Genomic DNA, 26,898 nt, shown 5'->3' with positions numbered 1-26,898 from the left:
TCTGTCAGCTCTGACAACCCTCTGGAGTTCCCAGTGATCCCCGTCTTCACCGGCAAATGTACGAAATCCCTCATGAGGTACTTGGCTTTGGTGTTGGTAATGTTGAAGGCAAGCCTATCAAAAGTTGTCTTACAGCACCATCTAACTGTTCAGTGTTGAATATGCAACTCAAACACATACCTTTTGGAGGGAGAGAATGCTGATAACAAGTTTGGGGGGGTGTCCTGTGATGAGTATATAGTGACAGAGAAATTGCATTGGTGGGTAGACTTTCAATTTAATACATGTTTCTTATTATAGAGCATACAACTTTTCGTTAGTATTAGTGTCAAGTAGTAGTATACAAAATGACATCTATTTAGTATAGTTCTTACTGGTAAAAACTATGTATTTATGCTTTTTTATAGCAGTCAAGATGGCTTTGTAGGGCATATAATGTTAGTTCGAGGCATCCGTTGTTCCCAGCCTCAGGCAGCAGCTCGGCGAAGCGCCAACGTCACTTTAACCTCATTCTGCTAGCATTGCACTTTGATGAAAATCTTCATCAGGCCTGGTCAAGGCTGGCCTGCAGAACCTTGTGGAGAATAAGCTAGGTATGAGCATGCCTTTTGTCATCTCATGCGATTCATGGATCTTTCTAGTAGCCGAGTTGTTCAAAAGTAATCTGATTGGAGCTCAATCAATCTTCAAGATTGGTGGTCCGACAGAAAATCTGATCTGGGTCAAATAATCAATTTGCGTTATTCAAAAATTTTAGTGAGATTTGGGGATAGCCTTTATCCAAAAAATCAGGATTATACTGGTTTCCCACCAGAAGTGTGGATTTCAGGAACAAACATGTATAAAATCTTTAAACTGGTTCAAAAATGCAACATTTGTACATTTTTATAATACCATTCATATTTATACTTTTTTAGAATTTAAAGAAGAAACCAATCCGATGTATAGTTGACATTTGAGGCTTAATACTATAGAAAAGTACTAAAGGTTTTTCCGTTTGTGTTTTCAGCTTATTTTCATATAAAAATATGGCATACAGTTTCATCAAACAATGGTATAAACATCAATGTAAAATGTGATAATCGTAATTAATAATCGCAATTACAATTTTCAAGGGAATAATCAAAATTATGATTAGTGATGCAACTGATCAATGATTTTTCATGGCCGATTCTGATACCGAGTATTCTTTACAAGCAAACTTGACCACGATTCCGAGCATTCCATTTCGATTATTTTTTTTTCTTTAAGCAACAAACAAGAAAGAAGGAAAGTATACATTAACAAGATGTTTATTTGGTATTTAACATGCCAAACTGGCTTTTGGCTGTTGAAAACAACAACTGTAACCATCCCTGGAAATAACGCATATAAGTAGCCCACATTCAAATACAAACAAGGTCTATAACCCAGATTCATGTCAGAGATCTGCACCGAACTTAAGAACCTTCGTTCTTTAGTGCGAGTATGTGAAATCCAGGCCACATTAAGAGAGCAAAGGTCTATAACCCAGATTTATATTAAATGATCAAATATATGTAATTAAATGACTTTTTCTGAATCTTTTTTTCTTCTTTTCACACAGGATTCTGTTTTTGAGACAGCAGATCAAAGAACTTGACAAACTGAAAAATCAGAATTCCTTCATGGTTTGAGAGGTGGCTGTGGAGCTCATGGCAGTCTCTCTCCAAACATGTCCAGCCCCGGTTGTTTGGACCCAAGCTCTCAGCCCAAGCTCTCAGATTCGCAGTCAAACTGTAGGCTGCAATGCCTGAAACGGGACAGAGAGAAAGGAACCTTACAAAATGCTTATCAAGGCAACACAAGGCCCTGAGATGATAGATTATTTTCACTGTATTTTGACATTCATTGCTTCTCTATTTTCAGATCCACGGGTGATTATAGACATATTTAGAGAGTGCTTTCCAACTCAGACTAACCTTTGAGGAATCATGCAGTCGATCTGGTTATTTATGTGCTGGTTTTTCAGGGTTATACCCATGTCAACAGATTATAAACTTTACTGTCACACTGGAGACCTAATATCCCCTTGTTCTCCAGTGACTGACCGATTATGAATGATGTCAGAAGGGCTATCTGTGCACAAGGATGCTTCCAGCTGCGCAGGCATCTATCAAAGTGACCAACTAAAATAAACCCAATATACTTAGTGCTCATTTTCAAAAGTTAGGCATGACTGACTGATTCTCTGCCTCTCAGAAGGATTACATAGGACACAAAAGTGATCTTCTTTAATTCACAGCAGAAAAATAAATGGGTGCTAAAGATTTATGAATTGGTAACGTGGCACTTAAAAGCTTTTGCCGAAGTGATAAACGCACATTTTCTGAGTTTCTGACCCTGATGGGGTTGTCACTATCTGCCTTCGATGCTCCTTGATCTTTGCAGTGCTGTTACACATCTAACAGAGATTATTTTTCATGCTGCACCCCAGCAATGTTTGACTCTTTTTGTATTAATTTTGTTTTAATTTGTTTGTATTTGCTCAGTTGTTCTTAACTCAACGAATTAAGTCATTCCCATATTGCCCGAGTTAGGAGGATATATTTTATACATGAGCTGTGGTTGCACATTAAAAATGCATCCTTCATGGACAAAAGAGGACCACAAGGACTGTCCAAACTGACCTACTGGGGGAAGAGTAAGGGGAAGTACAGGATCAGATCACATTTTTTTCCTCATCTATTACGTAAAATATCAAACAGTCTATAGAAGAAACTGTAAGCATTTAGTCAACTTGTCAGTTTGTATTTTACAAGGATGTAAAAAAAAAAGAGGCAAAACTGGTGATTCCTCTTTGATGTTTGCGATGTCATTCATAGTTTTGCTCCATTGTTCTTTCTGTCTTCACTGCCCTCTGATGCAGGGTTTGAACTTAGACCAATTTTAACTCTATAGGCTGTAAATGGAGTTCACTTTCAGAATAGAGATGGGTATGTTGCTTTGTATATGGTTTCTAAAACTAAAGGAAATAAACAGTTACCACATAACATTTTGGTACATATTGGCTTTTTTGCATTGGTTGGTTTAAGGTTGTTTGCATGCGGCGATGAACTAAAGGAATGCAAACAAATGCTAAAGAGTTAGTCCATGTTCGCCCTCCTGTGGAACGGTTGCATTTGGAATCTGACAGTTACAGTGTTTTGAGTTATCGGTTCAGAATCCAGCATTGATAACCTTGTAAAATATATTAAGATGCATTAAATATAGAGTTGTGGTTATAAGTTTATATACTGTACTTGCAGAATCTGCAAAATGTTAATTTTAACAAAAGGTTAAAAAAATTGCTTTTCTTTAGTACTGCATTGAACAAGCTGTTTCACACAACAGATAGGCCTACTTCACAAATACTTGCAAATACTTCAGAAGACAAAAATAAGAGCAGAATTTAAATATATAAAATAATATTTAGGTGGGCTTGATTCTTCATGTGGTGTTGTTTTTATGTTTTGTGATAATTGTTCAATGGTCTATACTGCTCACTGTTCTCAAGGAAAATTATCCAGGTACTAGTATTGCAAGACCATCTGCTTACTCTTCCAAAAGTGACTTCATGATTTTGAGATTCATACTGTATTTTCATGGTGAAGACAATTGAGGTGCAAACGTTTACTGATGCTTAAGTAACATAAGATGCAACGAGATTCTTGAAATGGATAACTGCGGTAAATTCTATACTTTATCTTCTTGGAAAACTAAATAAAGCTTAATGAATATATTTATACATGTATAGCCTATATTTGTATATATCCTAATACTGGTTTGAAGTAATTTATGAATTTAAACGTGTGTGTCTATTTAATTGTAATAGGGTTAAAGCAAATCGCTGTGACAGAAACAGTGGGGGTTTTTTTTCCTTTTTTCTTTTTAAGATATAGAGAAAATAAGAATTCGACTATTGGCAATTGGTATTTTTACACACAGGGGTCACTGAGTCAAGCCATGCTTTCCCTACAGAACGAGGGTTAAGCTGTATTAGCTGTGCATGGGCACACGGGGAGGCAACAGTCACAGCTCACGCTTGTTAATGAACAGCCCCAGCGGCTCGATGACTCTTACAGGAGGAGCTGCTCTCATTCTCAAGTCTTCAACATTTAAGTGCACTCAAGCGGAGTATATACAGGAGATTATCCTTTTGAACAGTTGTGGAGTTTAAATATTTCGCATCCGAATTAAAACAAAAATGGATTATATCTAACATGTCTTTTTAAACTTTATTCAAACAACTGCACGTCGGCTTTTCTGCGCACAGATGATTTTATCTGGAAATCTTGAAGAGCAGCGAGGAATGAACAACGATGGGATAATTTCTATCCAAAAATGTTATGAAAAGTTTTGAACGAAGCAAGTTGGAATACACTGTGGACAGTAATACGGTGTTTCTGGCTATAACGTCCGTATCGATGCGAATCTGAAAGGCAAAGAAAGTGTTTTGTCCAATGCAGCGGAACAGCAGTCCCGTTTCCATTTGGCTTCAGCTCGAGCTCTGCGCAATGGCTGTTCTCCTCACTAAAGGTGAGTGAATAAGTCTCCAAATCGATATATTTATGATTCAGTGGAACTACAATTAATTGCATTTGTAATAAAACCAACGAAGTAAAGCTACATTAAATACGTGTATTAATAATTAGGCTACATATTATTACGCAGTAACATGAACGCTAATGAAAGTTCCACGACCTAAGGTTTCTGAACAACTAATTGTTTTTTTTTTCACTGCACTTTGTTTTGCATTGCTGGGTTTGTGACATAAATGAGCACAAATATCAAAGCTAAATGTTGCATTGTTCTGTCAGAGCAATTATCTGGAGCAGCATCTTTACAAGAACTAAACGCCTTAAAGCCAGATTCCAACATGGAATCATATTACCTTTTTTAACTAAGTTTTAAACAGTTTTCAAGTTGGAAAATTAATACCTATGTTTACGTTCTTCTAAGCTTTCAGTTAGAGTGAAGTACATTATATCAATATCAGTAATTTCTCCTTTTTTTGGTACAGGAGAAATACGGTGTTACTGTGATGCCCCCCACTGCGTGGCCACTGGTTATATGTGCAAATCGGAGCTGAATGCCTGCTTCACCCGCACCTTAGACCATCAAAGCACCAAGTCTCCTTTATCTCACGGGTGTTTTGACCCTCTGTTGAATTCTAGAAAAACTTCCCATCCAGAGTATGATACCATTCATGGATCTGCCACACTTCAATGTTGCCATGAGGATATGTGCAATTACAGAGGCCTGCAAGATGTCACATACAGAGGAAGTGAAATTCATGGTATGAGAATGAGAATTTTTTGGTTATTGCTAGTGATAGACAGATAAATCAGTCATTTTTTTAATTTATTTATGTTTTATATATTTCAGTCATTAACTCTGCACTCTTGGCCAGTTAATAGAAGTGCCTATTAAATTCTACCAATCTACCAATTTATCAATTTATCATCTGTGAATGATCTACAAACAGACTTGTCAATGATTAATTCACAATTATTATTATTATTATTATTATTATTATTATTTAAATATTTAGGGGAAAGTTGAGATAAATGTGCATTGATTCCTTGCATATGGTGTGAAAGAAAACGTTTAAAAATGTTTAAAAAAGAATGAAAAAATAATAATAAAAGAAGTTGAGAAGTTCATTTTCAGAATATCAGTTGCATCTCAATTGTTTTACTTTATCAGCCATGCTGGTCTCTAATAATATTACTGTGCATGGGCACATGGGGATGCAAGATCTGAACTGGAGCTTCATCATCAAATTTACAATATTTAGAAACAGCTTTCCCTGATTGATGATGATTGATTGATGGTTGTGAAACAGAATACATTTCATTTAAATGGTTAGTTCACTCAAAAATTCTCACCCTTATGTTATTACAAATCTGTATGACTGCTTTAGAAAAAAAATTCTCCAATGTTGTTTTGGACCCCATTGACTTTCCTTGTATGGAAAGTCGTTCTTCAAAATATCTTCTTTTCTACATAAAAAATATGGCTCTAAACATTCTCTGTTCTATTCAGACAAACGACGACAGCAAACTGAAGTCAGCCGTCACGTGATTGCGCGACTACAGGAAATCCCTTCCTCCAAGGAGGTATGGTTCCGTGCTGTGGTCATCACCGTACCAATTGCTGGTGGCCTTGTTTTGGTTTTCCTCATCATGCTTGCCCTGCGTATGCTTCACAGCGAAAACCGCAGACTGCGACAACAACGGCGAGAAATGCTGTCTCGCCTTCATTACAGCTTTCATGGCCAACACCTCACCAAGGGTCATTTGGCCAAACTGGACTTAGAGTGTATGGTTCCAGTAGGAGGGCATGAGAACTGCTGCCTGACCTGCGACAAGATTCAGCAGTCCAATCATAGCAGCCAAAAACATTTTTCATTAGTCAGCTGGGGAAAGTACAGCGGCCGAGGCAAGCTGGAGTTTGTGTGATGGGTTTAGAATTTGCTTTCCTCAGTGGGACTTTCAACCCTTATAAAGGAGGTACTGCAAACAAGAACTCAAAAGAGAACACTTGAAAGCTCTAACCATATGGTTGTTGCTCTAGAAGCACTTTACTTGAATTAGAGACATGAGGAGAAGACTGCTTGTATTATAGGATGGACAAAGAGTGGCTACGTGCTGGTATTCTTTATCACCGAAGGATTCCAAAAAAAAATATTTTGGTTTTATCATTTGCACTTTTTGTATAAAGAAACGATTGTTGGAGTGGTGGAGAATGACCAGTGTGTCAACACTCAGAAAAATGTGTAAAAATTGTAGGGGTACAACATCTTGTCACTGGGACAGAACCCTTAAAGGAAATCCCTGTACCTTATTTACCCCTAATAGTTTCATAGAGGTAACCTAAGGGTGCATATTACTACTAATATATAATTTTTTATGGGTAGATAAGGTCCTGGTGACATGCTGTTGTATCAGTAAGGTACAATTTTTGCAATTTATTTATTATTTTTTTTTTTTTTACAGTGAATGATGACCGCTGATGTGTGAATATGTGACGTCTCACTGTTAGAGGGACAATTCATTCGAAAATGAAAATTCTGTCATTATTTACCCACTCTCATGGTGTCCCAAACTCAATTGAATGAGGTTTCACCTGTTTTTGTCCATATAGTGGAAGTAAATGTGGTTCAAAAAGTTCAGTCTCCAAAATGGACATAAAGGTAGTGTAAAATTGTAATCCATCCATTCAAGTAATTCATATCCATAAATCCAGTACTTTAATTCAAGTCTTCTGAAGCAATATAATCACTTTGTACAATGAACAAGCAAAAAATCTCAAATCATTGATAAACTTATGTATACACAGCCCATGTTAATAAAATTAAACCTCACTGGCGTGTGTGCCACGACAAGGAGGATAAAAGTTTTGGACTTTCACTGTATGGACAAAAACTTAAAACTGAAAGTTAAATTTACTTGTGTTCCACATATGAAAGAAAATAATAGATTGGAATGTCATGAGGGTGAGTACATGAGCACTGAATTTGAACCTTTTTGAGGAACTATCCCTTTAACATTCACCAGTCACCTCTGACCTGCTTGTTGACTGTGCTCACTGTACAGATGTTTCACTGTAAATATTACATTCAAAAAGGAATCAGTTTTGGTCATTTATTGTCTCTGGTTCAATGAGATTGCATTGGGTGGGTGAAGCTGAAAAGCACTAAAAGTACTCAGTGTTGTGTACAATATTGACAAGCTCACTATACCTGGAGGGAGAAGTCTTGGCTAATGTTTCAGTATGTCAACACATGCACAGTTGCAAATGGTCGACTGAGGGATTGGAATCATTAGCTGCTGCATAAGGGCATGGTAGTGTAGTGTGGTAGCTTTTACAATCATGTCTTGTTTTACAGTAGCGCTACACGTCTGACTGACTCATTCCCCAGGCCACAATCGCTCAGCCTCAAACTCTTTCACTATGTTTCTTTTAAAAGAATTCACATCCTCGCTGTAAACTTACTCTCTCACACTACTTATCGTTAATTCCATTGGACTGAATGTGCATTTGGCATTGGTTACCAGTGTAAATTGCACTGGTTTCCAGTGTAAATTAGATTTTATGTTTGTCTCTTTGGCTCCTTTATTTAGTAGGTAGTGCAGTGGGTCCTAAAACCCTTCTACAAATAATCCCTCGTGACAGCACAGCATGTCTTTTTTACCTATGTTTTATTTTTGCATAGGAAATAGGAAATGCAGTCAATGCACTTAACATTTACTGTCATTTTGCATTTGAATTCTTTTTGAGATCCCAAGTCTTAACAGTGCCTTTTATAAGCTTCCTCAAAAATGTGTCCCTGTTCCCTTTCCAAGTCATCATGGCACTGCACACTTGGCCTCTGGCTCAAAAAGTTAACAGTCATTGTTGGCCCTAGAGGAGAATGCAAGCTTTATTGCAGTGAATGGGATTAAAGGCATGTTCCTCTGACAGTAATAAAAGGGAACTTCTTCTATTTAACACATGGGAAAAAGGAAAAATACAGGCTCTTTTGATCCTCAACTCAAAGGACATTCAACAAATATTACATCACCAAGCAGAGGGGAAAACTTGCTTTAAAGTTTGTTAGCACTGTAATATTTCAACTTTACCTGGCTAGCTGCTAACATTTATTTTGGAATTCAAGTATAAAAATTGAAAGTGATTTGAAAGGAACAAGCACTTTTTATTATTACAAATATGAGTCAGACTGGAGCATATTCATTAGTTTTAATTTTTTTGAAGGGGGAAATTATATTCTTATAGAAAGATAAGCATTATGTTGACAAAGCAGGGATTGAAGAACAACAATATGAAAAATGGCACATAAATTATGATTAGAAACATCAAATTTAGGGGGTGTAGCACAACCAGCACTCCCTGGATCTGGGCCCTGTTGTTCAAGAGGGTGTGGAGTTTGAATTTGAACATCTTCCTTTTGTAACTAAATGGGGGAAAACAGGATTAAGAAGAGAGAAAAGGAGATGAGTGAGTTATCAGAAAACAGTGAATATGGAGCTTAAATGTGATTAAAGATTCATTTGTGATTTTTTCTACACATTTGAGAAATGGCAGCTTTATGGTTTTGTAAAGTCATGTAAAACAGATATAGGTAGACTGGGAATGATAAATAACTTTTGGCTCACTGTCCATTCTCAAAACAAAATGTTCTAATATCAACATGAAACTCTGGAGCTATAATCATTTCCTGAATATTGACAAGGAACTAAATATAACATTCCTATAACAATGACACATAAATATAGCTGGATATTAACCATAAATTATTTTGTGTTAGTCAGATAACTAGTTATCTGTAAACCCACTGATATTGAATCAAACTCTTTGCACATTTAACTCACACAATGTTTTACAAATGTTCATCATTCATGAAACAGCAACACTCACTAAAATGTTAGATTCGTAACATTAAAAAAATTGTTGTCATATCTTATATGATTGCAACACAAAATAAAAACAAGATTTTTTTGTAGTGTTTTATGCTAATAAACAGACATGGGGCCACGTTGAAATACCAAAATGGATTCAGACTACTTAGTTTCTTCCCACTGTTTTTTTAAGTAGGGGGAAGTGAGTGCTTTTTCACAACTGTAATTCTCAGAAATCATATCCTGATTTTAAAGTTTTTTTGAAGTTTGGGAAATGAAAGATCTTACAAAAAAAAAAGCCCCCCTCACCACGCAGGCCCCCACAGAAACTACTTATGTTCGTGTTTATCACAGCCTCCGCAGTGCCTAACTACTGAAAACCAATATTCGACAAAGGCACAGTTCTTGTGAACACCGACAGTTAGGGGATACCAAAAATGGACATCTTATTGTTGGCTTTTTTTGATCAGAGAAAGCCATGTATTTGAGCAAGGCATTAATTTTGTCTGTAAAATGAGTAAGCGCCCTTGCCCCCCCCACAGCATTTCTCTCTTCCTGGGTACTATTTCTCTTGTGGCCCTTGGTTAACGTACTGGTCTAGTTGGTATACATAAGGTTTGTGCTGAGGGCAAGGAGGTCATCTATTATGCAGTAGAAAAAGTGGCACATATATTCTTGCTTTGCCAGTCGAACAATACGTTCATAGTCCAGGCTGCAATCACAAAATCAGATTATGAATTGATATATTTCAGAATATTTCACTCCAGTTCATTCCCCCTCCTCCTGAAGATCGGGAACATTACGCCAGCATTTGGTGGGGAGGCTTGTTGTGAAGCTGGCAATATGGAGCCTGTCAGACAACGGTTTGTGGTTCCCTTGTGATCTTCTGCTGGGGATCGTAGTCCCGTATGCCGCTCATCTAGTTGTCATAGTGCTCAGGCTGACACTGATGACAGAATAGACTGTAGTTAGGCGTACTGTAGATGCCCCCCACTTACCTGATGGTAGACAAGAATGAAGCTATGGAAAGTGTTCGTCCTTTCTGGTTGGACCTAATTTATGCAGCATTTAATTATGCAGCATTTTATCGTTTAGTTTGATCCTGTCCACTCTTGTATGTCATTGACCCATATGTGTCTGTTTTGATTTTGGGTCAGTTCCTCTTTGTGTTTCTAATATTTTATTGCATCAAGAGCCAGGAACTTGTTGTAAGATTTGAACATTGGTTGTTAGTAACGAGATAGGGAAGGAGTTAGTGATGCTATATGATTTTAAAAATGTATTATAAAATCTCTGTCATCAGTTGAGGAGCCTTAAAATCAAAACCTAACAGGAATGACCACTGTAATCGCTTGGTAGTAGTCACACAATTTTATTTTTTTTTTGTCTACAAATTTAATTGTTTCCGTTGTATTTTGGTGTGACTGTTCTGTCCATAGCTGTATGTTGACCTTCTGGGAGGTGTAAGTAATAGGTGATCAAAGGAAAACACTGCTCCACAGAGGTTTACTGAAAGCCGACCACCAGATTTTCACCCTATCATGTCCTGTACATCGCAGGTAATTACACAAAGCTGGTGTCTACTTCTGAGACCAAGCCCTTAGACCTTCCACGTTATCATGTCTCTCTCTCTGTAAGTGTACACGATTGAGAAGATAAACATCACATTTTCCACACATTTCTTTGAGCGGGTAAACTTAAGCTTCCTGTACCCATGAGATGGAGGGCATTCCAGTGGCTGATAGACTTAATAACAGCGCCAGAATGGTTTGTTCACATGCATGTCGCGAGTCACCTATTGATCGTTATGCGCAGTCTAAAGGCTACCAGATGACCAACCCCCAACCAGATGTCTGACCAGACCACAATACATCAGCCAAGTCCTCAGTGTGCACCATGATAACACCAGATTACACAGACAAATACTGCCAGGTACATATTAAATCATTGATGTTTTTTAATAATCATAGTTACAGCCACCACAATTGATAATTTTTAACTTAGGTGTGTGCTTTGGGATATTAACATGTTAAAGATACGTTAAATGGTGCTATGTTAAATATACAGTTTTGCAAACCTAACATTACAAATGTGTAATTACAAATATTTTCAAGTACGATGGTATATGCAGTTCTCAGTTGAAATGACATTAAAAGTAGTAATAATCTATCAAGGTAGGATGACTTCAAGACCATACATAAGATAATCATTCTCATCAATGTACTTCACGCCAATCCACTTGGTTTTGTGTTAATCCCCAAACATTCCATGGGATTCATAAAAAAAAGAAGGTCTGACTATCAGATGTCTTTCCCCCTTTCTTGTTTAACTTTTTTTGTTTTGGGCACTCATTTGATCAGAAGGGGGTCAGAACCAGAATTAGCAGTTTGTCCCTCAGTTTGAAGGAGGGGACAGTGTTTCAGTGTGATTAAGCTTTGAAGCACAATGAAGTATGATGCCCTATATTGCACACTAGTGATACATTAACTCTTGACATATGTCACAGAGTTCAAAGATTAGTGGCTTAGACTTCAATGACATTGTGCTTGAGAAGAACAGGAAGATATTGAATCAGGATGCTGATCGAGATTCAGGGAACTTTGAAACTAATGCAGGTTTTTGTTGCTAGATTATTGTGATGTGTTGTGCCTCAAAAGACTTGAGTACAATATCAAACACTGATCTGGATAATGTATGTGATTGCAGCAAAACTGCGGTGAAATAAAATTGTAATTTTGGTTTTGAAAATAAATCCTGACTAGCCTTTTACCCTCTGCTGCACTGCTATTACAGATAGATTTGAAGCCACCACAAATTAGTTGCCGAGCATTCTCCCTCTCCCAATCTACTGTCCCCTCTTGCCTCTCTCTCGTCAGTGTAAAGTAACTAAGGTCAAGCCAGCACCCGGTCGCTTCTAATTGTATGGGGTTCCATGAGAATCCCGTCATTGTTTTATAGGGTTTTGGAAGGTACATCTCCACCAGGCCAGCCAAGATTACTAGTGCTTCATTGTGCTTGTGGGTAGAAAGAACGGAGGGGAAACAGACTTTCCTGACTGACTGCTGTATTAATAGATGGTGCTGAGCTGCAAGACAAGGACAGACATTTCTTCAATTTTTACTGTTTTTGTTTTTATTTTAGTTTTTGGAATGTGGGTTTGGTAGGGATTTACGCGGGCACCAATGCATAAATTCAATAAGAATAATGCACATAGTGAAGGTTGTGTGATTGAAACCTATGTATAGCGGTGTTGTAAACTGGTAAAAATGCCACGAAATGTTCCATGAGATATACAAAACAGTGATTCTTTTCACCATATAGAGTAAGAGTTATTGGGTTCAGTGCTTGTTTAATGTCTGTCAAGTGGTCAAACAAGCATTGCAAAGTTGGTCTGGTTTGTAATTACAAGCTATCAACCGCGTTTACGAAGCATGAAGTTTCTTGTTAGGTATAACATGTGAGAGCGTAATTTTCGTAGAGCAAAAATTACGAAAGATTAACATGCATTACAATTTACATCATTGCACTCATATACGAGTAGGTGTTTTGACAAATTGTGCATATAAACAAATGTCTATTACCCCTAAGGAGGAAAAACATGACCAGGGATAGTTTCAACCCGCCCCAAAAATGGACCCAATGAATTTAAATCCACGGCCATCCGGCGTGTGTATATGAGTTTCTTTACTCTTCTTAGAGCCAATACAGTCGAAGTTCTATTAAAACAATCCTGGCTCTTCGCGGGCCTTTATAATGGCCGGGGGTTAGTGCGTACAAATTTTTAAGCAAAATAAATAGCAGCTTACTGTTTTACGTCCATATACAAGAGAGTGGCGTTTCCAGTGGATTACGGAGGACGTTGGCGAACGTCCTAAACCGACGCAAAAAGGGACAAACATGGACAACACCCACGCGCGGAAGAGAAGAGCAGTTTGTATTATTCGCTTGTATTTGTATTGTTGATGTGTATTCGTTAGAAAGACACGAAGAAAAGTCATAAACACTCGAGATGTCGTAACGACGTTGACTGTGAGGTAAAATTATTGGGTAGCTTTTCATTTTTGGGTTAACATCCCTTTGAATTGGAGTTGGAATGCACATGTATTAGAAGAAGTCATTAGTTCCACCACATTTGGTTGACATCATTTCCCAATGTGGTATTTTTTGAACAAGAATGATATATGAGTGACATCAATCTTGCTATGTGTTGCGTAGGCCCTAGTTTAGGTTCAAATCGAGGTCCAAAAAGCCTACCCTTTCGCTCCTCAAACTCACAAAGCTGCCTTGGTTATGTGGCATTACTAACTTAAATGGAAATGTTATAGGAGTTTTAGTTTAATACATAGGGATTGTGTGGGGGGCTGTATTGATGAATATATAACAATTGTTTTGGTAAACAGGTTTCCCCTCTTTAAGAAGTACTCCCCTCCATCTTCTGTTTGGTTTAACTAATGACTACTACTACTCTACTACTACTAACTACTACTACTCCTACTAATGGTATTCCCACCCCAAACACACTCCACGGTCCCAAGCCACTGTCGTTGTGTCACAAACCATTCAGGGCTAACGCATGAGTTGGACGATAGCTTCCCAGATAGACTATAGAATGGCTTACCTATATTTATCTTATTATTATGCTGTCCGATCAAGGAAAGATGTTTTAACATAACATACATAAGATTGTAGAAAAAATAGGAGGGAATGTTTACTTATGTGTAAAAAATGTTAAGCCAGAACCAAAAATGGAACAAGGATGAATGATTACAGTTTAAATGTGGAAGTTCTGGTATCCGCTAGAAAACTGCTTAGATTTTTTAAACTGGTTTCTGAAAATGTGTTGTTTTTAAATCTATCTTGTGGCTCCATTCATCTACAGAGTCTGACAGTTGTTGTCAGAAGCTGTATTAAATGGAGCCATAAACACATTTTCAGTGCATAACTAGAGTGACAGCTACCTGCTTTAGCTTCCCTTTTAACCTGACATCAACCCCTGGCGCACTGGGATTTTTTTTCTTGTTTTGCACACATTGTACAAAAGCATCTCCAATACTTGTGTAGAGAAGCATATATGCAAACTTTGGAAGTGATTGATGAAATACATGTGGCTGCACACTTTTTATTTAAGCAAGGATAAAAAGTAAGAGATACATAAACAGAACGTAAACAATACTACACCTCAATTAAAAGCAAGCATCTGTAACCATAGGCATAGAAATATGATTTCTTCAAAATGTAAAAATGTAATTTTTGAAACACCAAAACAAACAATTTTAAAATATCATTATGCTGCACTTTAAGTCACACTTTTTCATAAAAAAGGCCAGAGAAAACAACAGATTGTTACAAGACGCTTGGTAATTTGCATGATCACAGTTTACATTTGGTGTGCACCTTCCCTTGGCGGGTTATATGTCCTAACTACAAATATATACATAAATGGACAAAATAAATTAAGGAATGTTAGGTACAGGTGTAACTGGTTGTTCAGTGGTTGTTGGCACAGTGAATAACTACTGCACTATTAAGGTAATTCGAGGAAAGCGTGTTTGATAAATGTAAAGTATGATCCATTAACATGTACACAATAAGTCCCATTGAATCATAATGAATGGACTTTAAATGTAATGTAAATAGACTAGTTACACATACACTCAATTATAAATTTCCTTTACCTTTACACTGCCATTTATAATGCTTTAGCCTCACAATCGCTAAAAACCCACCAAAAAAAATTAATAGAAATTGGTAAATTTTTAAGCAAAGCATTTTCTTGATTTTATAACTTCCAATACTTGTCATATGCACAAAATAAGTAATGCCTTGATACTTTTCCAGACTTTTTTAAAACTTTTTTTTTAGAATAAATGTTTTTTTTGTTTTATTGTTTTATAGAATACAATAAACTACCTTTGGACACATAAACAAATTTCCCTTCTATTAAGAAGAATTTAGTATGACATGCAATGTTCCATTTTTTTTTTTATTATTGTTTTTAAATGATTTTTGTATAGTATTTTTAGAAAAAAACCCCTGTTTTAAAAATGGTCTGTGGTCTGCCACAGGTTAGCCCGTATAAGATTGGGTCTTTTTCAAAATTATACTAATAAATACAATAAACATAAATTAAACAAATATTTGAACAGGGTTTTTTGTTGTTTGTTGTTTTAGCATGGCTTTAAATATGTCGTTCAGTTTTACAACCCAATCTTCCCCGTACAGTGTTTGAAACCCGTATGGGCTTACTGATCTTGTTTTCTTCCAGCTTGTGTTCCTATGTCGTACGGTGGGTTTTATCTGTTTGCTCTTGTGGTTGTGTCGAAGGGGCGTCTTGCCAGGGTTCCTGCCCTATGATTGCTGAGCTCGTCTCTGCGTTTTTAAACGTTGCTCTGGCCTACGTATAATGTGTGTGCCAGTCTGTATTGTTGAAAAACAGGCTGGAAGAGAGACGAGAGAGAGAGGGGAGGGGGGGGGAGAGAGGAGGGGAGAGAGGAATGAGAGGATGAGAGAGAAGGTGTGGGAGGAGAGATGTAGAGAGCAAGAGAGAGAGTGTATGAGATAGGTAGGAGACGGAGAGGGGGAGCTGTATACAGAGAGAGAGAATGGAGGGAGAGGAATATGGAGGGGATGAAGTCAGGTCTGGGGAGGAAGAGGAGGGGGAGGAGGAAAGCTCTCAAGAGCCCCACTCCATGTTATAGTAATTGAGTTCTGACAGACAGCCTGGAGGCTTCCACAACTACCTTTTTTGTTATACGATAGTGGAGGGAGGTTTTAGTTTGTAATATTCGCAGAGGAAGCAGAGGGAGAAGATTTAGTACCCTGAAATTAACCTGCGTCGTGTACTCTAATGCAGAGCGGGTTTAAGGTCCTTTAGTTTAAACCATTTGTAAAGGATTATCTGCAATACACCTCGTGGTGTAGACGGGACTTTTAATTAGGATTTTATATTTTGAGGTTTTTCACTGGTGTCTGTCATTCAAAAAACCTTGAGTGATTATTGGCAACAGGTTGCCAAACAACATCTGGAGATCCACAGCCATTATCTCCTGGTCAGACCTGTAGGCAAAAGTACAGGTACTTCTGTATTAGCTTTTATATGTGGCTCTTCCATAACTCATGTCCACAGGCTTTTAGCAATTTACCAACCAACGGCATAGGGCTATTTTTAGAAAAGCATGTGTTATTTACTTTTACACTACTCTGAGCAATATAGCTCGATAGTGTATGTCAACATGCAAATGTACATAATTATGCAACAATCTTCATTTCCAATGTGATGGATTAACAGTGTGAAAATTAATATCAAGGACTCAATCAAAATTCAATCCAACCACCAAAACTGTGTTCTCAGTGTTCCATCTTGTCATTAGTTATTTAAGGGTGTGTAAAATTGCTCTATAGTTTATGCAGTTGCACACTGAGTGATGCACTAGTAAGATTATATACCATTGACAGTGAACTCTAACACCAATTCGATTTAGGACCCATTGAAATGCAAGACCTGAGAGACAGTAGACAAAAGTTCAGATTTACATTCTAGCTTGATTCACATAAGACTATTTTGTTTCTAAAGTATGTGAACAATAAATGGGCACACTTTAGCATACTTTTAAAAAGGAATAGACTATGCAGACTAAATGCAATGTTTTTGGGACACTCACAGTGGTTGCATGTTAATGCATTAGAGTTTTATTTTATATTAAAAGTAATCAGCTGAACTTTGCAGTGCGTTTTGACCCATTTTGGAAACAAGTCCATCTTTATTGTCTGTTTCTTCTGCCAATGCATATACTTAACAAGCTTTTGCGAAAACTAAAATATTTTTAAATTTATGTCTTTTCTATTGAATCGTACATGTCATGATGGAGTTGGAATTAAGTATACTTCAAGTATATTTATTAACCTTGAATGTAATATTGAATAACTCATGTAAAATTATAATCAGTTATTTTGCATTATACCTTTAGCACACTAAAATTTTATTAAAACATATGATTTAAAAATAAAAGATGATACAAAGTTCATCTTTTAAAAAGTGTTAAGAAACATCATGAAAGTGCACTTTTTATTTATTTATTTTTTATTTCATTAATATCACATTATTTGCATTTTTTATTTTTTTTAAAAAAAGTACACTGCAATTGGACAATCAGTGCAATTAGGTTACGTTTGCATGATTGTACCAAAAATTGAAAAGTTTTTTTTTTTGTTGCATTTTTGAACAAAGTTTTGCATACAGACAACACACTGTTCAACCAGCCATCCCCATTGACACGGATCCGCAAAAATATCTAAAAATGCTGTATTATGCATGCAAGGGCAGTAGCTGTTGATGTCACTTTATAAAGAAACATTACGCATCACCGTTTTCCACAAATTTGCATTTTTGTTTTACACAGAGATGAGTAACTATCATTTGAAAAACCTGGCATCATCCTGGCATCATGGCACTTTGAAACCCATTTCCAACTGTTAGGCTTTACAGGCCCCAAAAATGGCAGTGCCGTAAATAAATGGGCCTAAATGCATTTTTCGTTGAAAGAGGAGTCCTGTAACCTAGCCCCTTAGACGCATTTCTTTTCAGATCGTTTAGTTATGTGGGTAGCAAATTAGTTGTAAACAAGAAATTAAATATAATACAACAATAGTCCATGTATCATGTAGTCTCTTATAAAAAATATAAGAATAATTAGTTAATGAATAACAGTGTCTACAATTAGCACACTGCCGTCACTGCTTGAAATTTTCATGTAAACTTCCTTAATACTTATGAGTACCAAATGTACCAATATGACCAAATGTGTGCTGATGTATCTTACACCACAAAGGAAATACTGTTCATGGAATGAATGGTAGAGACACCTCTGGCCAGTCCAAAAAATAAGTGATTTCTGCCAGTAGTCTGTTTGTATTAAAGTAGCCTCATCAAACGTCGAAGTGGCAGTCGGGAAAACACTTGCGGTTACCCCACAAATGAGTATTACCTTCCTTCTGAAACAATTCCCTAAAGGGCTCAGGATGTAAAAAACAAATGGGCACATAAGTAAATTGACATCTGTTTGTGGTTTGTCTGGACTCCAGAGCGCAGAACTGGAGTTGATCTGGCTTTAGTGCTTTTAAAGTTAAACTATTAGCCAGTTTAAGCAAAGACCTTGATCTCCTAAAAAAACTATCACACCAGTCCTCTTTAATTATTCCCTGTTAGCTATTTATAATCACTTTGGATAAGTTTTTAAAATACACCCTGTCCACCAGTTAAATTTCAAATGTGAGTGGCTCAAAAGAGGACTCCAGGCCTAAATAATTTTTTGTTTCCCATTTATATTGTTTAGTCTTGCACATGGATATTTTATGACCTGGGGAATTACATCGGTTCTAAGTGCTCCAAGTCTGAAAGAGGTAGAAATTAAATGAAAGAGGATGAGGAAAACCATTCCCTGTGCTCTCCATAAAAAACAGGTCTGAAATCTGGGTGACCGTGCTCTCCATAAAGTCACTCTGAGAGGGCCCCTTTTTATTTGGTTCGAACAGGAGGTTTGTGTTAACGCCATCACCAACTGTACACAAGAGTCCCTGGTCCTTTTTACAGAGGGGTCTGGAGTTCTTTAAGCCCTTTGGTGGGAGGAGAAAGAAAAAGAGCCGTGGAGCATGATCTTTACACAGAAGGACACAAGCTGCCCTGCTTCTGGGGTATGGAGGCTAACACCTGTTCTGACTGGATATTTGGTATGAAGTGCTATTGTAGTAGTGTCAAACATATTGTTTTATTGCAATTTTAGAGGAAACTGAGTTTTGTTTTATAGTTTTCCGTGTGTACTGATCCAGGTCATTTCCTAATAATGTTACTGCTTTCTGTGTTGGATGTTGAGGGTTTCAGATGTTTATTGATGCCTGTTGCTTTCTGAGAGTTTTTTTTTTTTTTGGCAAAAGTGGCAACTTGCAGCTGTTACATTAAACAGCTATTTCTTCCTGATCTGGTGTAACCTAATAGATTTAGGTTTTATTCTAGATGTTAAATACAATTTTAATTTTAATAAAATCAGTTAATTTAGATGTTACCACAGGCTGCACATTTTTAGGTAACCATTTTTTTGCAGTGTATGTAGAGTGAGTAAAAAAATCTAGTGCCTCAATGATAAGAGATATTAAAAAACTGAGATAGGTGTAGATATGTGGTGGTTGTGGATAACTTTTAACAAGTCTGCACTTTTTTAATTTGGCATGTGCATTCCACAGTGAGGTTTTTCATGGGGCAATGTGTATGTATAAATGCAGATTAAAAATTCAAAGAGACAAGATCTATAAATGACCCCTCACATTTTCCATGACAATCTGTGTCAGGGGGTTGTAGTTCACCATGCACAACACAGAATAAATTATAAACACTTTACTTACTGAGAACACAGAGGAGGAGAACCAGCACAGCAAGCTTCACAAGATCAGATAGCATTAACAGAAAGAACTGAAGTTTCAAATACATAGAGGGAATAATCAAAGGGAACAGAGAACAGGTGTGTGAATCAAAATGAAAAAAAAAATGGGGGGGAAATGGGAACAAATGGGGAAAAAATAAAACTAACTAAAAACAAAACCAAAACAGTTACTGGTGACAATCGCCCATTCATGTGTCACATCCAGGGCTCACAGTGTTGCAGCTTTACAGTTTTGATCCTAAATACTAATAGAAGTAGTGACAATTTAATTTTATAAATAATAAAATGACTGACTTACAGCACACCGCCATCATAACTTGAAAATTTTGCAACAGTTTAGCTAAAGTACTGTACTTGTTGTATACTAAGAGGAAATCCTTTTTAACCCTAATTCTGTTTCAACACTGCCTCCAGATCCAGTCTGTATCCAGATCAGACCCCTAAGGCCCTGAATATCAGTGGAGACCATGTCAACTATGTGCCCCAGAGACATCCCCAGCAAAGTCCATGTCACCTAGATGGCTTTTGAGACAAGACAACAGGAACCAGATGACTCCTCTGCACAATCTGACTTTGCTGCAGCCTGGAATTAAACTACTGGTTTCGTTCTGGCCAGAGGAGAACTGACCCCTCGACAGAGCCTGGTTTATCTCATTTCTGTCACAGATGAAGTTTTTGGTTCCTGTGCCGCTGTCGCCTCTGGCTTGCTTAGTTGGGGACCACTTAATTTCCAGTGATGTCCTCAACTTGATTGCAACAGATACGACTGTATTTGAATTGAACTGAGCTGGACGATGACATCACTGAATCAACGATGAATTTGACTTAAACCAAGGACTATAGAATACCTAGACATGTCACTCGTATAGTTTTAAATAGGGAAAAATGAAACGCTCAATATGGCCGCTCAGTCACAGAAAGCCCCGCCTTCTGAATGAAAGAGCCAATCGCTAATCTGTAAAGTCGGTACATCACTGCAGCTGCCGTTAGAAGTCCCGGTTGCTATACAAACAGTCAGCATTCTGAGACATACGCTTTAGGACTGTGCATGCGCACTGGCTGATCTAGCCTGAAAAATAAGCTTTCTATAACGTTATTTGAGCAAAAGAAACAACATTTATGACACAGTTGTTGTCGGATTTCTTTGGTGATTTCAAATATGAAATTTAATCATAAGCTTAGTTAACAGGTTTGGGTGAATTTGATGTTTCCCCCATACAAAGAGATAGGAGCTGCACTTGCATGCCCAGGAGACGTTTCAAAGATGGCCGCTGAGTGACATGACTTGTCTTAAAGAGTCTTTGCTTTAACTGAAAATGTAATATTTACGGTTGTCCTTTTTGCATTATTACACAATATTTTTCCAATTTAATACTGTAAAGCTGCTTTGACACGATCAGTATTGTTAAAAGCACTGTATAAATAAAGGTGACTTGTCTTGACCAATATTTTACAACCATATACTTCAATAAAAAGCAGACAGCTGAAATATGATATGCATATGCATATATATGATATGCACATTTCAAAATAATTTCCAGTTAAGAAGTGCTACACATTTATGTCTAAAATAAATAAATAAATCATCTGTATTGTCAATATTATTGTCAAATTATAATGGGAACTGTATGAAAACTATAGATGCTGGGTTGCAGTCCAGTGGCCTTTTTTAATCTCTTAAAATTATATTACAGTCATAAGTGAGAGTTGTGTTGTTTGACTTTAAACTTCAGTACCTTGCGGCCAGTTCCCCATATCCCTCATTATTCCACCTCTTCTTCATGAAACGGCCACATTCCTGTGTTTCACAGCCATAAACAACTATTAAGCTAATGGGTAAAAAAATCATTATAGGGGAACATCTGTGGACCCCAAGGTACCAGTTAAAGTGGGTAATGGAGGCGCGGTGCCCAGTAATGCTGTGTCTGATTGGCCTAATGCGACTTATCTTTTCTTCAAGCCCCTCCCGAGTGCATGTTGTATTTTGTTTAAGTCTGTCTAGTGACAGGGGGAGTCAAACAGAAGGGATGAATAAAAATAGAAGGGGGGGGGGGGGGGGGGGGGGGGGGGGGCTAAATTGTTAAACAAACAGATGGAAACGTTTACCTAAATTATTAAACAAACAGATGGAAACCCTCAACCCCCTGAGTGGTAGCTACGATGGCCCCCTCTCTAGTCAGCTTGTTTAATGCTCCCCCCCCCCCCCTTTTCATTTAGCCAGCCTCAGATTTAAAGGATGTCACTTGAAAATTGAGGTAGGTAAACTGTCAAGCAAATGAGGGGGGAAAAAAAGAAGGAAGGCTGTAAATCACATAATTACAGGCCCCAGAGAGGAACACAGGCTTTTTAAAATGAAACCTGCTTCCCACCCAGGATTTCCACTTCATGACTACACACAACAGCAGCCCTGGGGGTCTGTATCTATGCCCAATCAAAGCAAGAGATGCCACAGCATTGCAAAACCAACAAAAAAGTGTCAAAAACACCCTTCCTGTACCTATGTGCTGCCAAAGCAAGATATGCCACAGCACTACAAAACCACCTGAGAGATGGTTTTGTAGTGCTGTGGCTAATTCATTTCAACAATTTTAATTGGAGTTCTTGGTGTTTCTTTGACTTCAGTCACTTTTATATCTACTGGGAACAGTTTTCAACTTCTTTTTGTTAAATGAAGGTCACATAATTGATACAGAAACCATTTACCATTTCTTCATTATTTATTTGTGCTTTATTTTTGAATGCCTTTCATGGCATTTGATTTTATTGTTTGACTACAGACTTTTATCTATATGAAAATTCAATCATGAATAATAATTATTATATTTAATGATTTAGTCAGAGCCAATAGTCTTTTTGGGCAGTGTTTTAAACATAGTGCATTTGCACTTTGAGTCCTGGCTTCTAGTTAGTTTCCATTTTCTCCATTGTTGTTTACTGTCCACTCTACCGTTCTATACAAAATAAAAGTCTATAAATGCTAAACAAAAAAAAAAAAAAAGAACAAAAAAAAAGAAAATTGATGATCTAAACAAAAGTTAAATGAAATAAACATAAACCAGATACATATCATTTGTTAACTGAATATATTTATTGTGTGGTTTATTGTGTTATTTCAAACTGTCATTTTGTAAAATGATTTTAAATATTCTGTGCATTTAGGATTCTCAGAATATGATCTATGTATTAGCCAGACAAAGGAGACTTTTTATGTTTATTCCAACATTTAATTCTAAAAAAAATTAAATGTAATTTAAACGCAATGCTCACACACCCTTCCAGAGGGGAAGAGAGAGATTGTTATGTTTAACAAATTATACTTGGAAGAATTTGAAGAGTAGCCTATAATAAAATATTATTTTCTGCAGTGTTCAGTTCCATTTCCTTTTAAATCAAACTATACAATCTTTACTGTATAACATGCATAAGAAAGACAAAACATGAATAAAATGAATGGCCCTCGTTTTATCAACAACAATCAAACTCACAAACGAGTTGCATTCATTCATAAAGTGTCACATGGTCAGTGGTAAAATCTGATATCTTTTGTTTGGTTTGTTACTGGTATGTGACCTGTTTCTTCCACACGCTCAATTTTGGAGTTCTTCAGCCACACTGGGGTTGTAAGCGAACTAAATACTCTGGAGAGGACACAAACAAACAAACACAACTAAAACCATCAACACAAACCACACACTCCCACTTTCTCTCACACACAAACAAACATGCCACTTCTCCAACCACTCCCACACTCTTTCTGTCGTGAGCATAGAGGCATGAAAATACTTTCCCAAATGGAGATAATTGAAGTGGGGGTGGGGGGTTGGGAAGAGAGCCCTGCCCTGTCTGCCTAATCAACTCACACAACAATTGGTGGATTGTTCCGGAAGGCTGGTGACACAAAACCTTGTCCTGCAACATTTGAGCTGTAATTAGCAAGCACTTACTGTCATGCATGTCAGATGCGGTTATTTGGTGGATTGAACTGAACAATGCGTACGTTGAGGTATCATGCATGGGCCTACAGTAGAAATACTGAAAGATACTGAATACTGAAATACTGAAAAGATAAAAAGCATCCATATTGTTGGAGCAAGAGGCACAGTAATCGACATGATAATGAATAGCTGCATGACTTTTTCACATGTTGACATCATGTGGTTAGATCCAAATGGTCATATCATTTATTTAGTTAGATATTAAGTTGAATTTATAACTTGTGTAGGAATTTTGTTGAATTAGTAGAATGTAGTTGAATTTATAACCAGGCAGACAGAAAGACAAACAGTCTGGATCCTGTTCTATGTTGAATCAATGATCAGAGTGGCCAAAGGACTGATAAGAGATAAACCTCACTCAACCTATCTTTCTCTGCCTCCCTGGCCCTGGCTCTTAAAACCAAACCGAAGCACAGAGAGCAAGAGCACTACCCTTTTTCTATGCTAAAGTACAGTTTTGCAGTTAATGTATTATATTATTATTATAATGGTATACACTTGATATACAGTACACTCTTCGAAATACAGTATTTAAACAGAAATTTAATTAAGCACCGTTAATGTATCATAAACAAATCGAGGACCTTTCCTGATCCCTGCCCCCCCTCTCTCTCCCACTTCGCTTCCTATCATGTCTGATCTGTCCTATCACATTAAAAGGCAACCCCCTCCCCCCAACCCCCCCCCCAAAAAAAAAAAAAAAATATAATAAAAATAAAATAAATAAATAAAAATCCATACAACTTGTACATTATTTTCTAAGTCATCTTAAGTCATATTCATACTCGAGTCATTATTTACTGAAAATCATTGAAAAATAATCTCTACGGAAGCTCTCCATGCATTTTGGAGCTTAACTGTGCAAGTTATCATTCATTTCTAACTTATGGAGAAGAGTGGCCAGAATATCCCTTAAAATTTTGCCTTTATGTTCCATGGGAGACAGAAAGATCAGTTTAGAACAACATGAGGGTGAGTAATTGATGACAGGATTTTCATTTTCAGGTGAACTAGCCTATCCCTTTAACCTTTGATAAATTTTCCCTTCAAATAAAAATCTTGTTTGTCTTGAATAGCTACTCTGTGTTCTTTATTCAATAAATCTCCAAGAACTATTTCTACTTGGTTATAATTACACTCTGAAGTAAGTTCCATGGGAAATATCTCTCCTAACTACTTAGAGAGCTTCCCATCCTTTTGTCCAATTTCTTGGCAGCCCTTTAAAAAGTATCACTGCATAAATCAAATTACCAGCTGAGAAAGAGAGAGACAGAGAGCTAGAACTGAATAACTAAGGTCAGTCTGATGGTCACAGGGAATGACAGCCCTGGGGGAGAGGTTGTTATCTGACCTGAAGGACCCTGAGGTGCCACTTCCCTGCCTGATTAGATCTCTGACGCAGGAATGTCTGTTTTGTGACGCTGGTCAGGGAGATCACAGACAGAAGCATTCACAAGCTACAAATCTAATGAGTCACATGGACCGAGCTCTTGCTCAGACTAGTTCATAAGTACTTCATTCCCTTTTCAAGACCCGATCAACACATGGCACACGGCTTTAAACTGAAACATGGCTTTAAACTGGCATGGAGACAACAAATACACTTCAGCGTCAGAAGAAAATCACCTGAAAGGGTGAATCTCACAAGCCTGCCAAGAACAAGTCATATTTCTCTTCAAAATCAAAATAAGATTTTTTTTTATTTGGCTTAAAGACATGAAGCCAATTTTAGGAGCATTATATGAAGTCTATTTTAGGACTATTATATCAAGTCAAATCAAATCAAGTCAAATTTATTTATACACATTGTTTCAAAGTAGCATTACAAAAAGTCATTATCATTATCATTATTAATGTTTAGAATTTAGCAGATTAGAGCTGGGCAATAATGTAGTCATACATACAATGTTGTACATTGACGTTATACCTACAATAGTTTTGTACCTGTATTTATGCAGATAATGTTAGGTATATATATAAAGCCCTAACCCCAGCATTTTGGGGATTTAAAACACATATTTTTGAAAAAAGGTTTAAAAAAAGTTTTTGAAAACGCCACCGTTGTCATTTCCATGTAAACAACCAAAACAGCAGTCTTTGAAAATGGTGACATCATGCGCTTGCATAGTATGTGTTAGGTAGGTAGACATGCACAGTACGTGTCGATTTTAAAGGCAAGCGCGAAAAAACATACACAACAATGGTGGAGTACATGGTACTGTTTTCGCTTCTTCAGCAAAGTGTGGATTTACTTCAATATTACAAGCAACAGCGGAGACGCATCATATACAACATATAATCATCACTTCCCTACAGGTACTGTTTACAAACAAGGTGACAGCGCCAACTACTGGCCTGGCATATGTAATACAGCATTTTTGGCTGTTTTCGCAGATATGTGTAAATGCAAATCGTTTTAAAAACCTTGTTGTGTATGCATGAAACTTTTTAAAAATGAAAGGGAAAAACTTTTCTGTTTTTGACTACATCGTTGTCGTGTAAATGTAGTCTACGTTTGAATTGAAGCTACTTCCTCATGCCCCTCCACTGTGGACAGCAAGCCAAATACATGTAACTTTAATAGCTTAAAGATTAGGCAAACAAACTCATGAAATCCTTTCTTATAGGGACTGTTGTGTATGCTATGTGAAGTTTTACATGCATCTAACATGCCTGCAAATACAGCAACAATCAAGAAATGGTCCTTATAATGTGTTTGTTCCAATGTTGTTCCAAAGTCTTTAGAGTCTAAATCAACAGTAAACCGCTGGAAACTCAACTTCCTGATAATTCACCATAATTACAGGCCTGCACTGGAAAATACACAATATATGGCAAAGATTCAAAGCTTTAAGCTCCCCAAATGAGAGGAAACACTGCTGTTGGCTGCAGGCTGAATTCAACTGAGGAAAACGAAGGTTTTCTTACTGTGGTAACCTAATTAAACACTTTTGGAGACACTTGGCAGTCAAGATGTTGATTTCTTCAGGGGGTAATACAAAATGCATATATAAAGGCATTGTATGAGAATACAATTACAAATCTCCGGCCTGGTGATCAGTCATAAAC

The 26,898-nt window shown here is 37.1% G+C and overlaps 1 protein-coding gene across 1 annotated transcript; it reads left to right on the top strand.

Moving 5' to 3' along the window:
* The first annotated feature begins 1,414 nt into the window (after window positions 1-1,414).
* LOC122136145 (BMP and activin membrane-bound inhibitor homolog) lies at window positions 1,415-8,455 on the top strand. Its single transcript, XM_042717804.1, has 4 exons — window positions 1,415-1,500; window positions 1,586-4,536; window positions 5,021-5,296; window positions 6,046-8,455. The coding sequence occupies exons 2-4, from the start codon at window positions 4,461-4,463 to the stop codon at window positions 6,459-6,461; spliced, it is 768 nt and encodes a 255-aa protein (XP_042573738.1). The 5' UTR covers window positions 1,415-1,500; window positions 1,586-4,460; the 3' UTR covers window positions 6,462-8,455.
* Window positions 8,456-26,898: the final 18,443 nt, after the last annotated feature.

Source organism: Cyprinus carpio, chromosome B2, assembly GCF_018340385.1.
Source record: "Cyprinus carpio isolate SPL01 chromosome B2, ASM1834038v1, whole genome shotgun sequence".
NCBI lineage: Eukaryota > Metazoa > Chordata > Actinopteri > Cypriniformes > Cyprinidae > Cyprinus > Cyprinus carpio.
The sequence above is the reverse complement of the archived record's forward strand: the minus strand, read 5'-3'. Positions and strand labels throughout refer to the sequence as shown.

What these genes read in the sequence shown, in the direction of transcription:
- LOC122136145 (XM_042717804.1), top strand. Translation starts at nt 4,461, where the DNA reads ATGCAGCGGAACAGCAGTCCCGTTTCCATTTGGCTTCAGCTCGAGCTC. An exon ending in GGCTGTTCTCCTCACTAAAG is followed by an intron (nt 4,537 to 5,020) that starts GTGAGTGAATAA and finishes TTTTTGGTACAG; the next exon opens with GAGAAATACGGTGTTACTGT. An exon ending in CAGAGGAAGTGAAATTCATG is followed by an intron (nt 5,297 to 6,045) that starts GTATGAGAATGA and finishes TGTTCTATTCAG; the next exon opens with ACAAACGACGACAGCAAACT.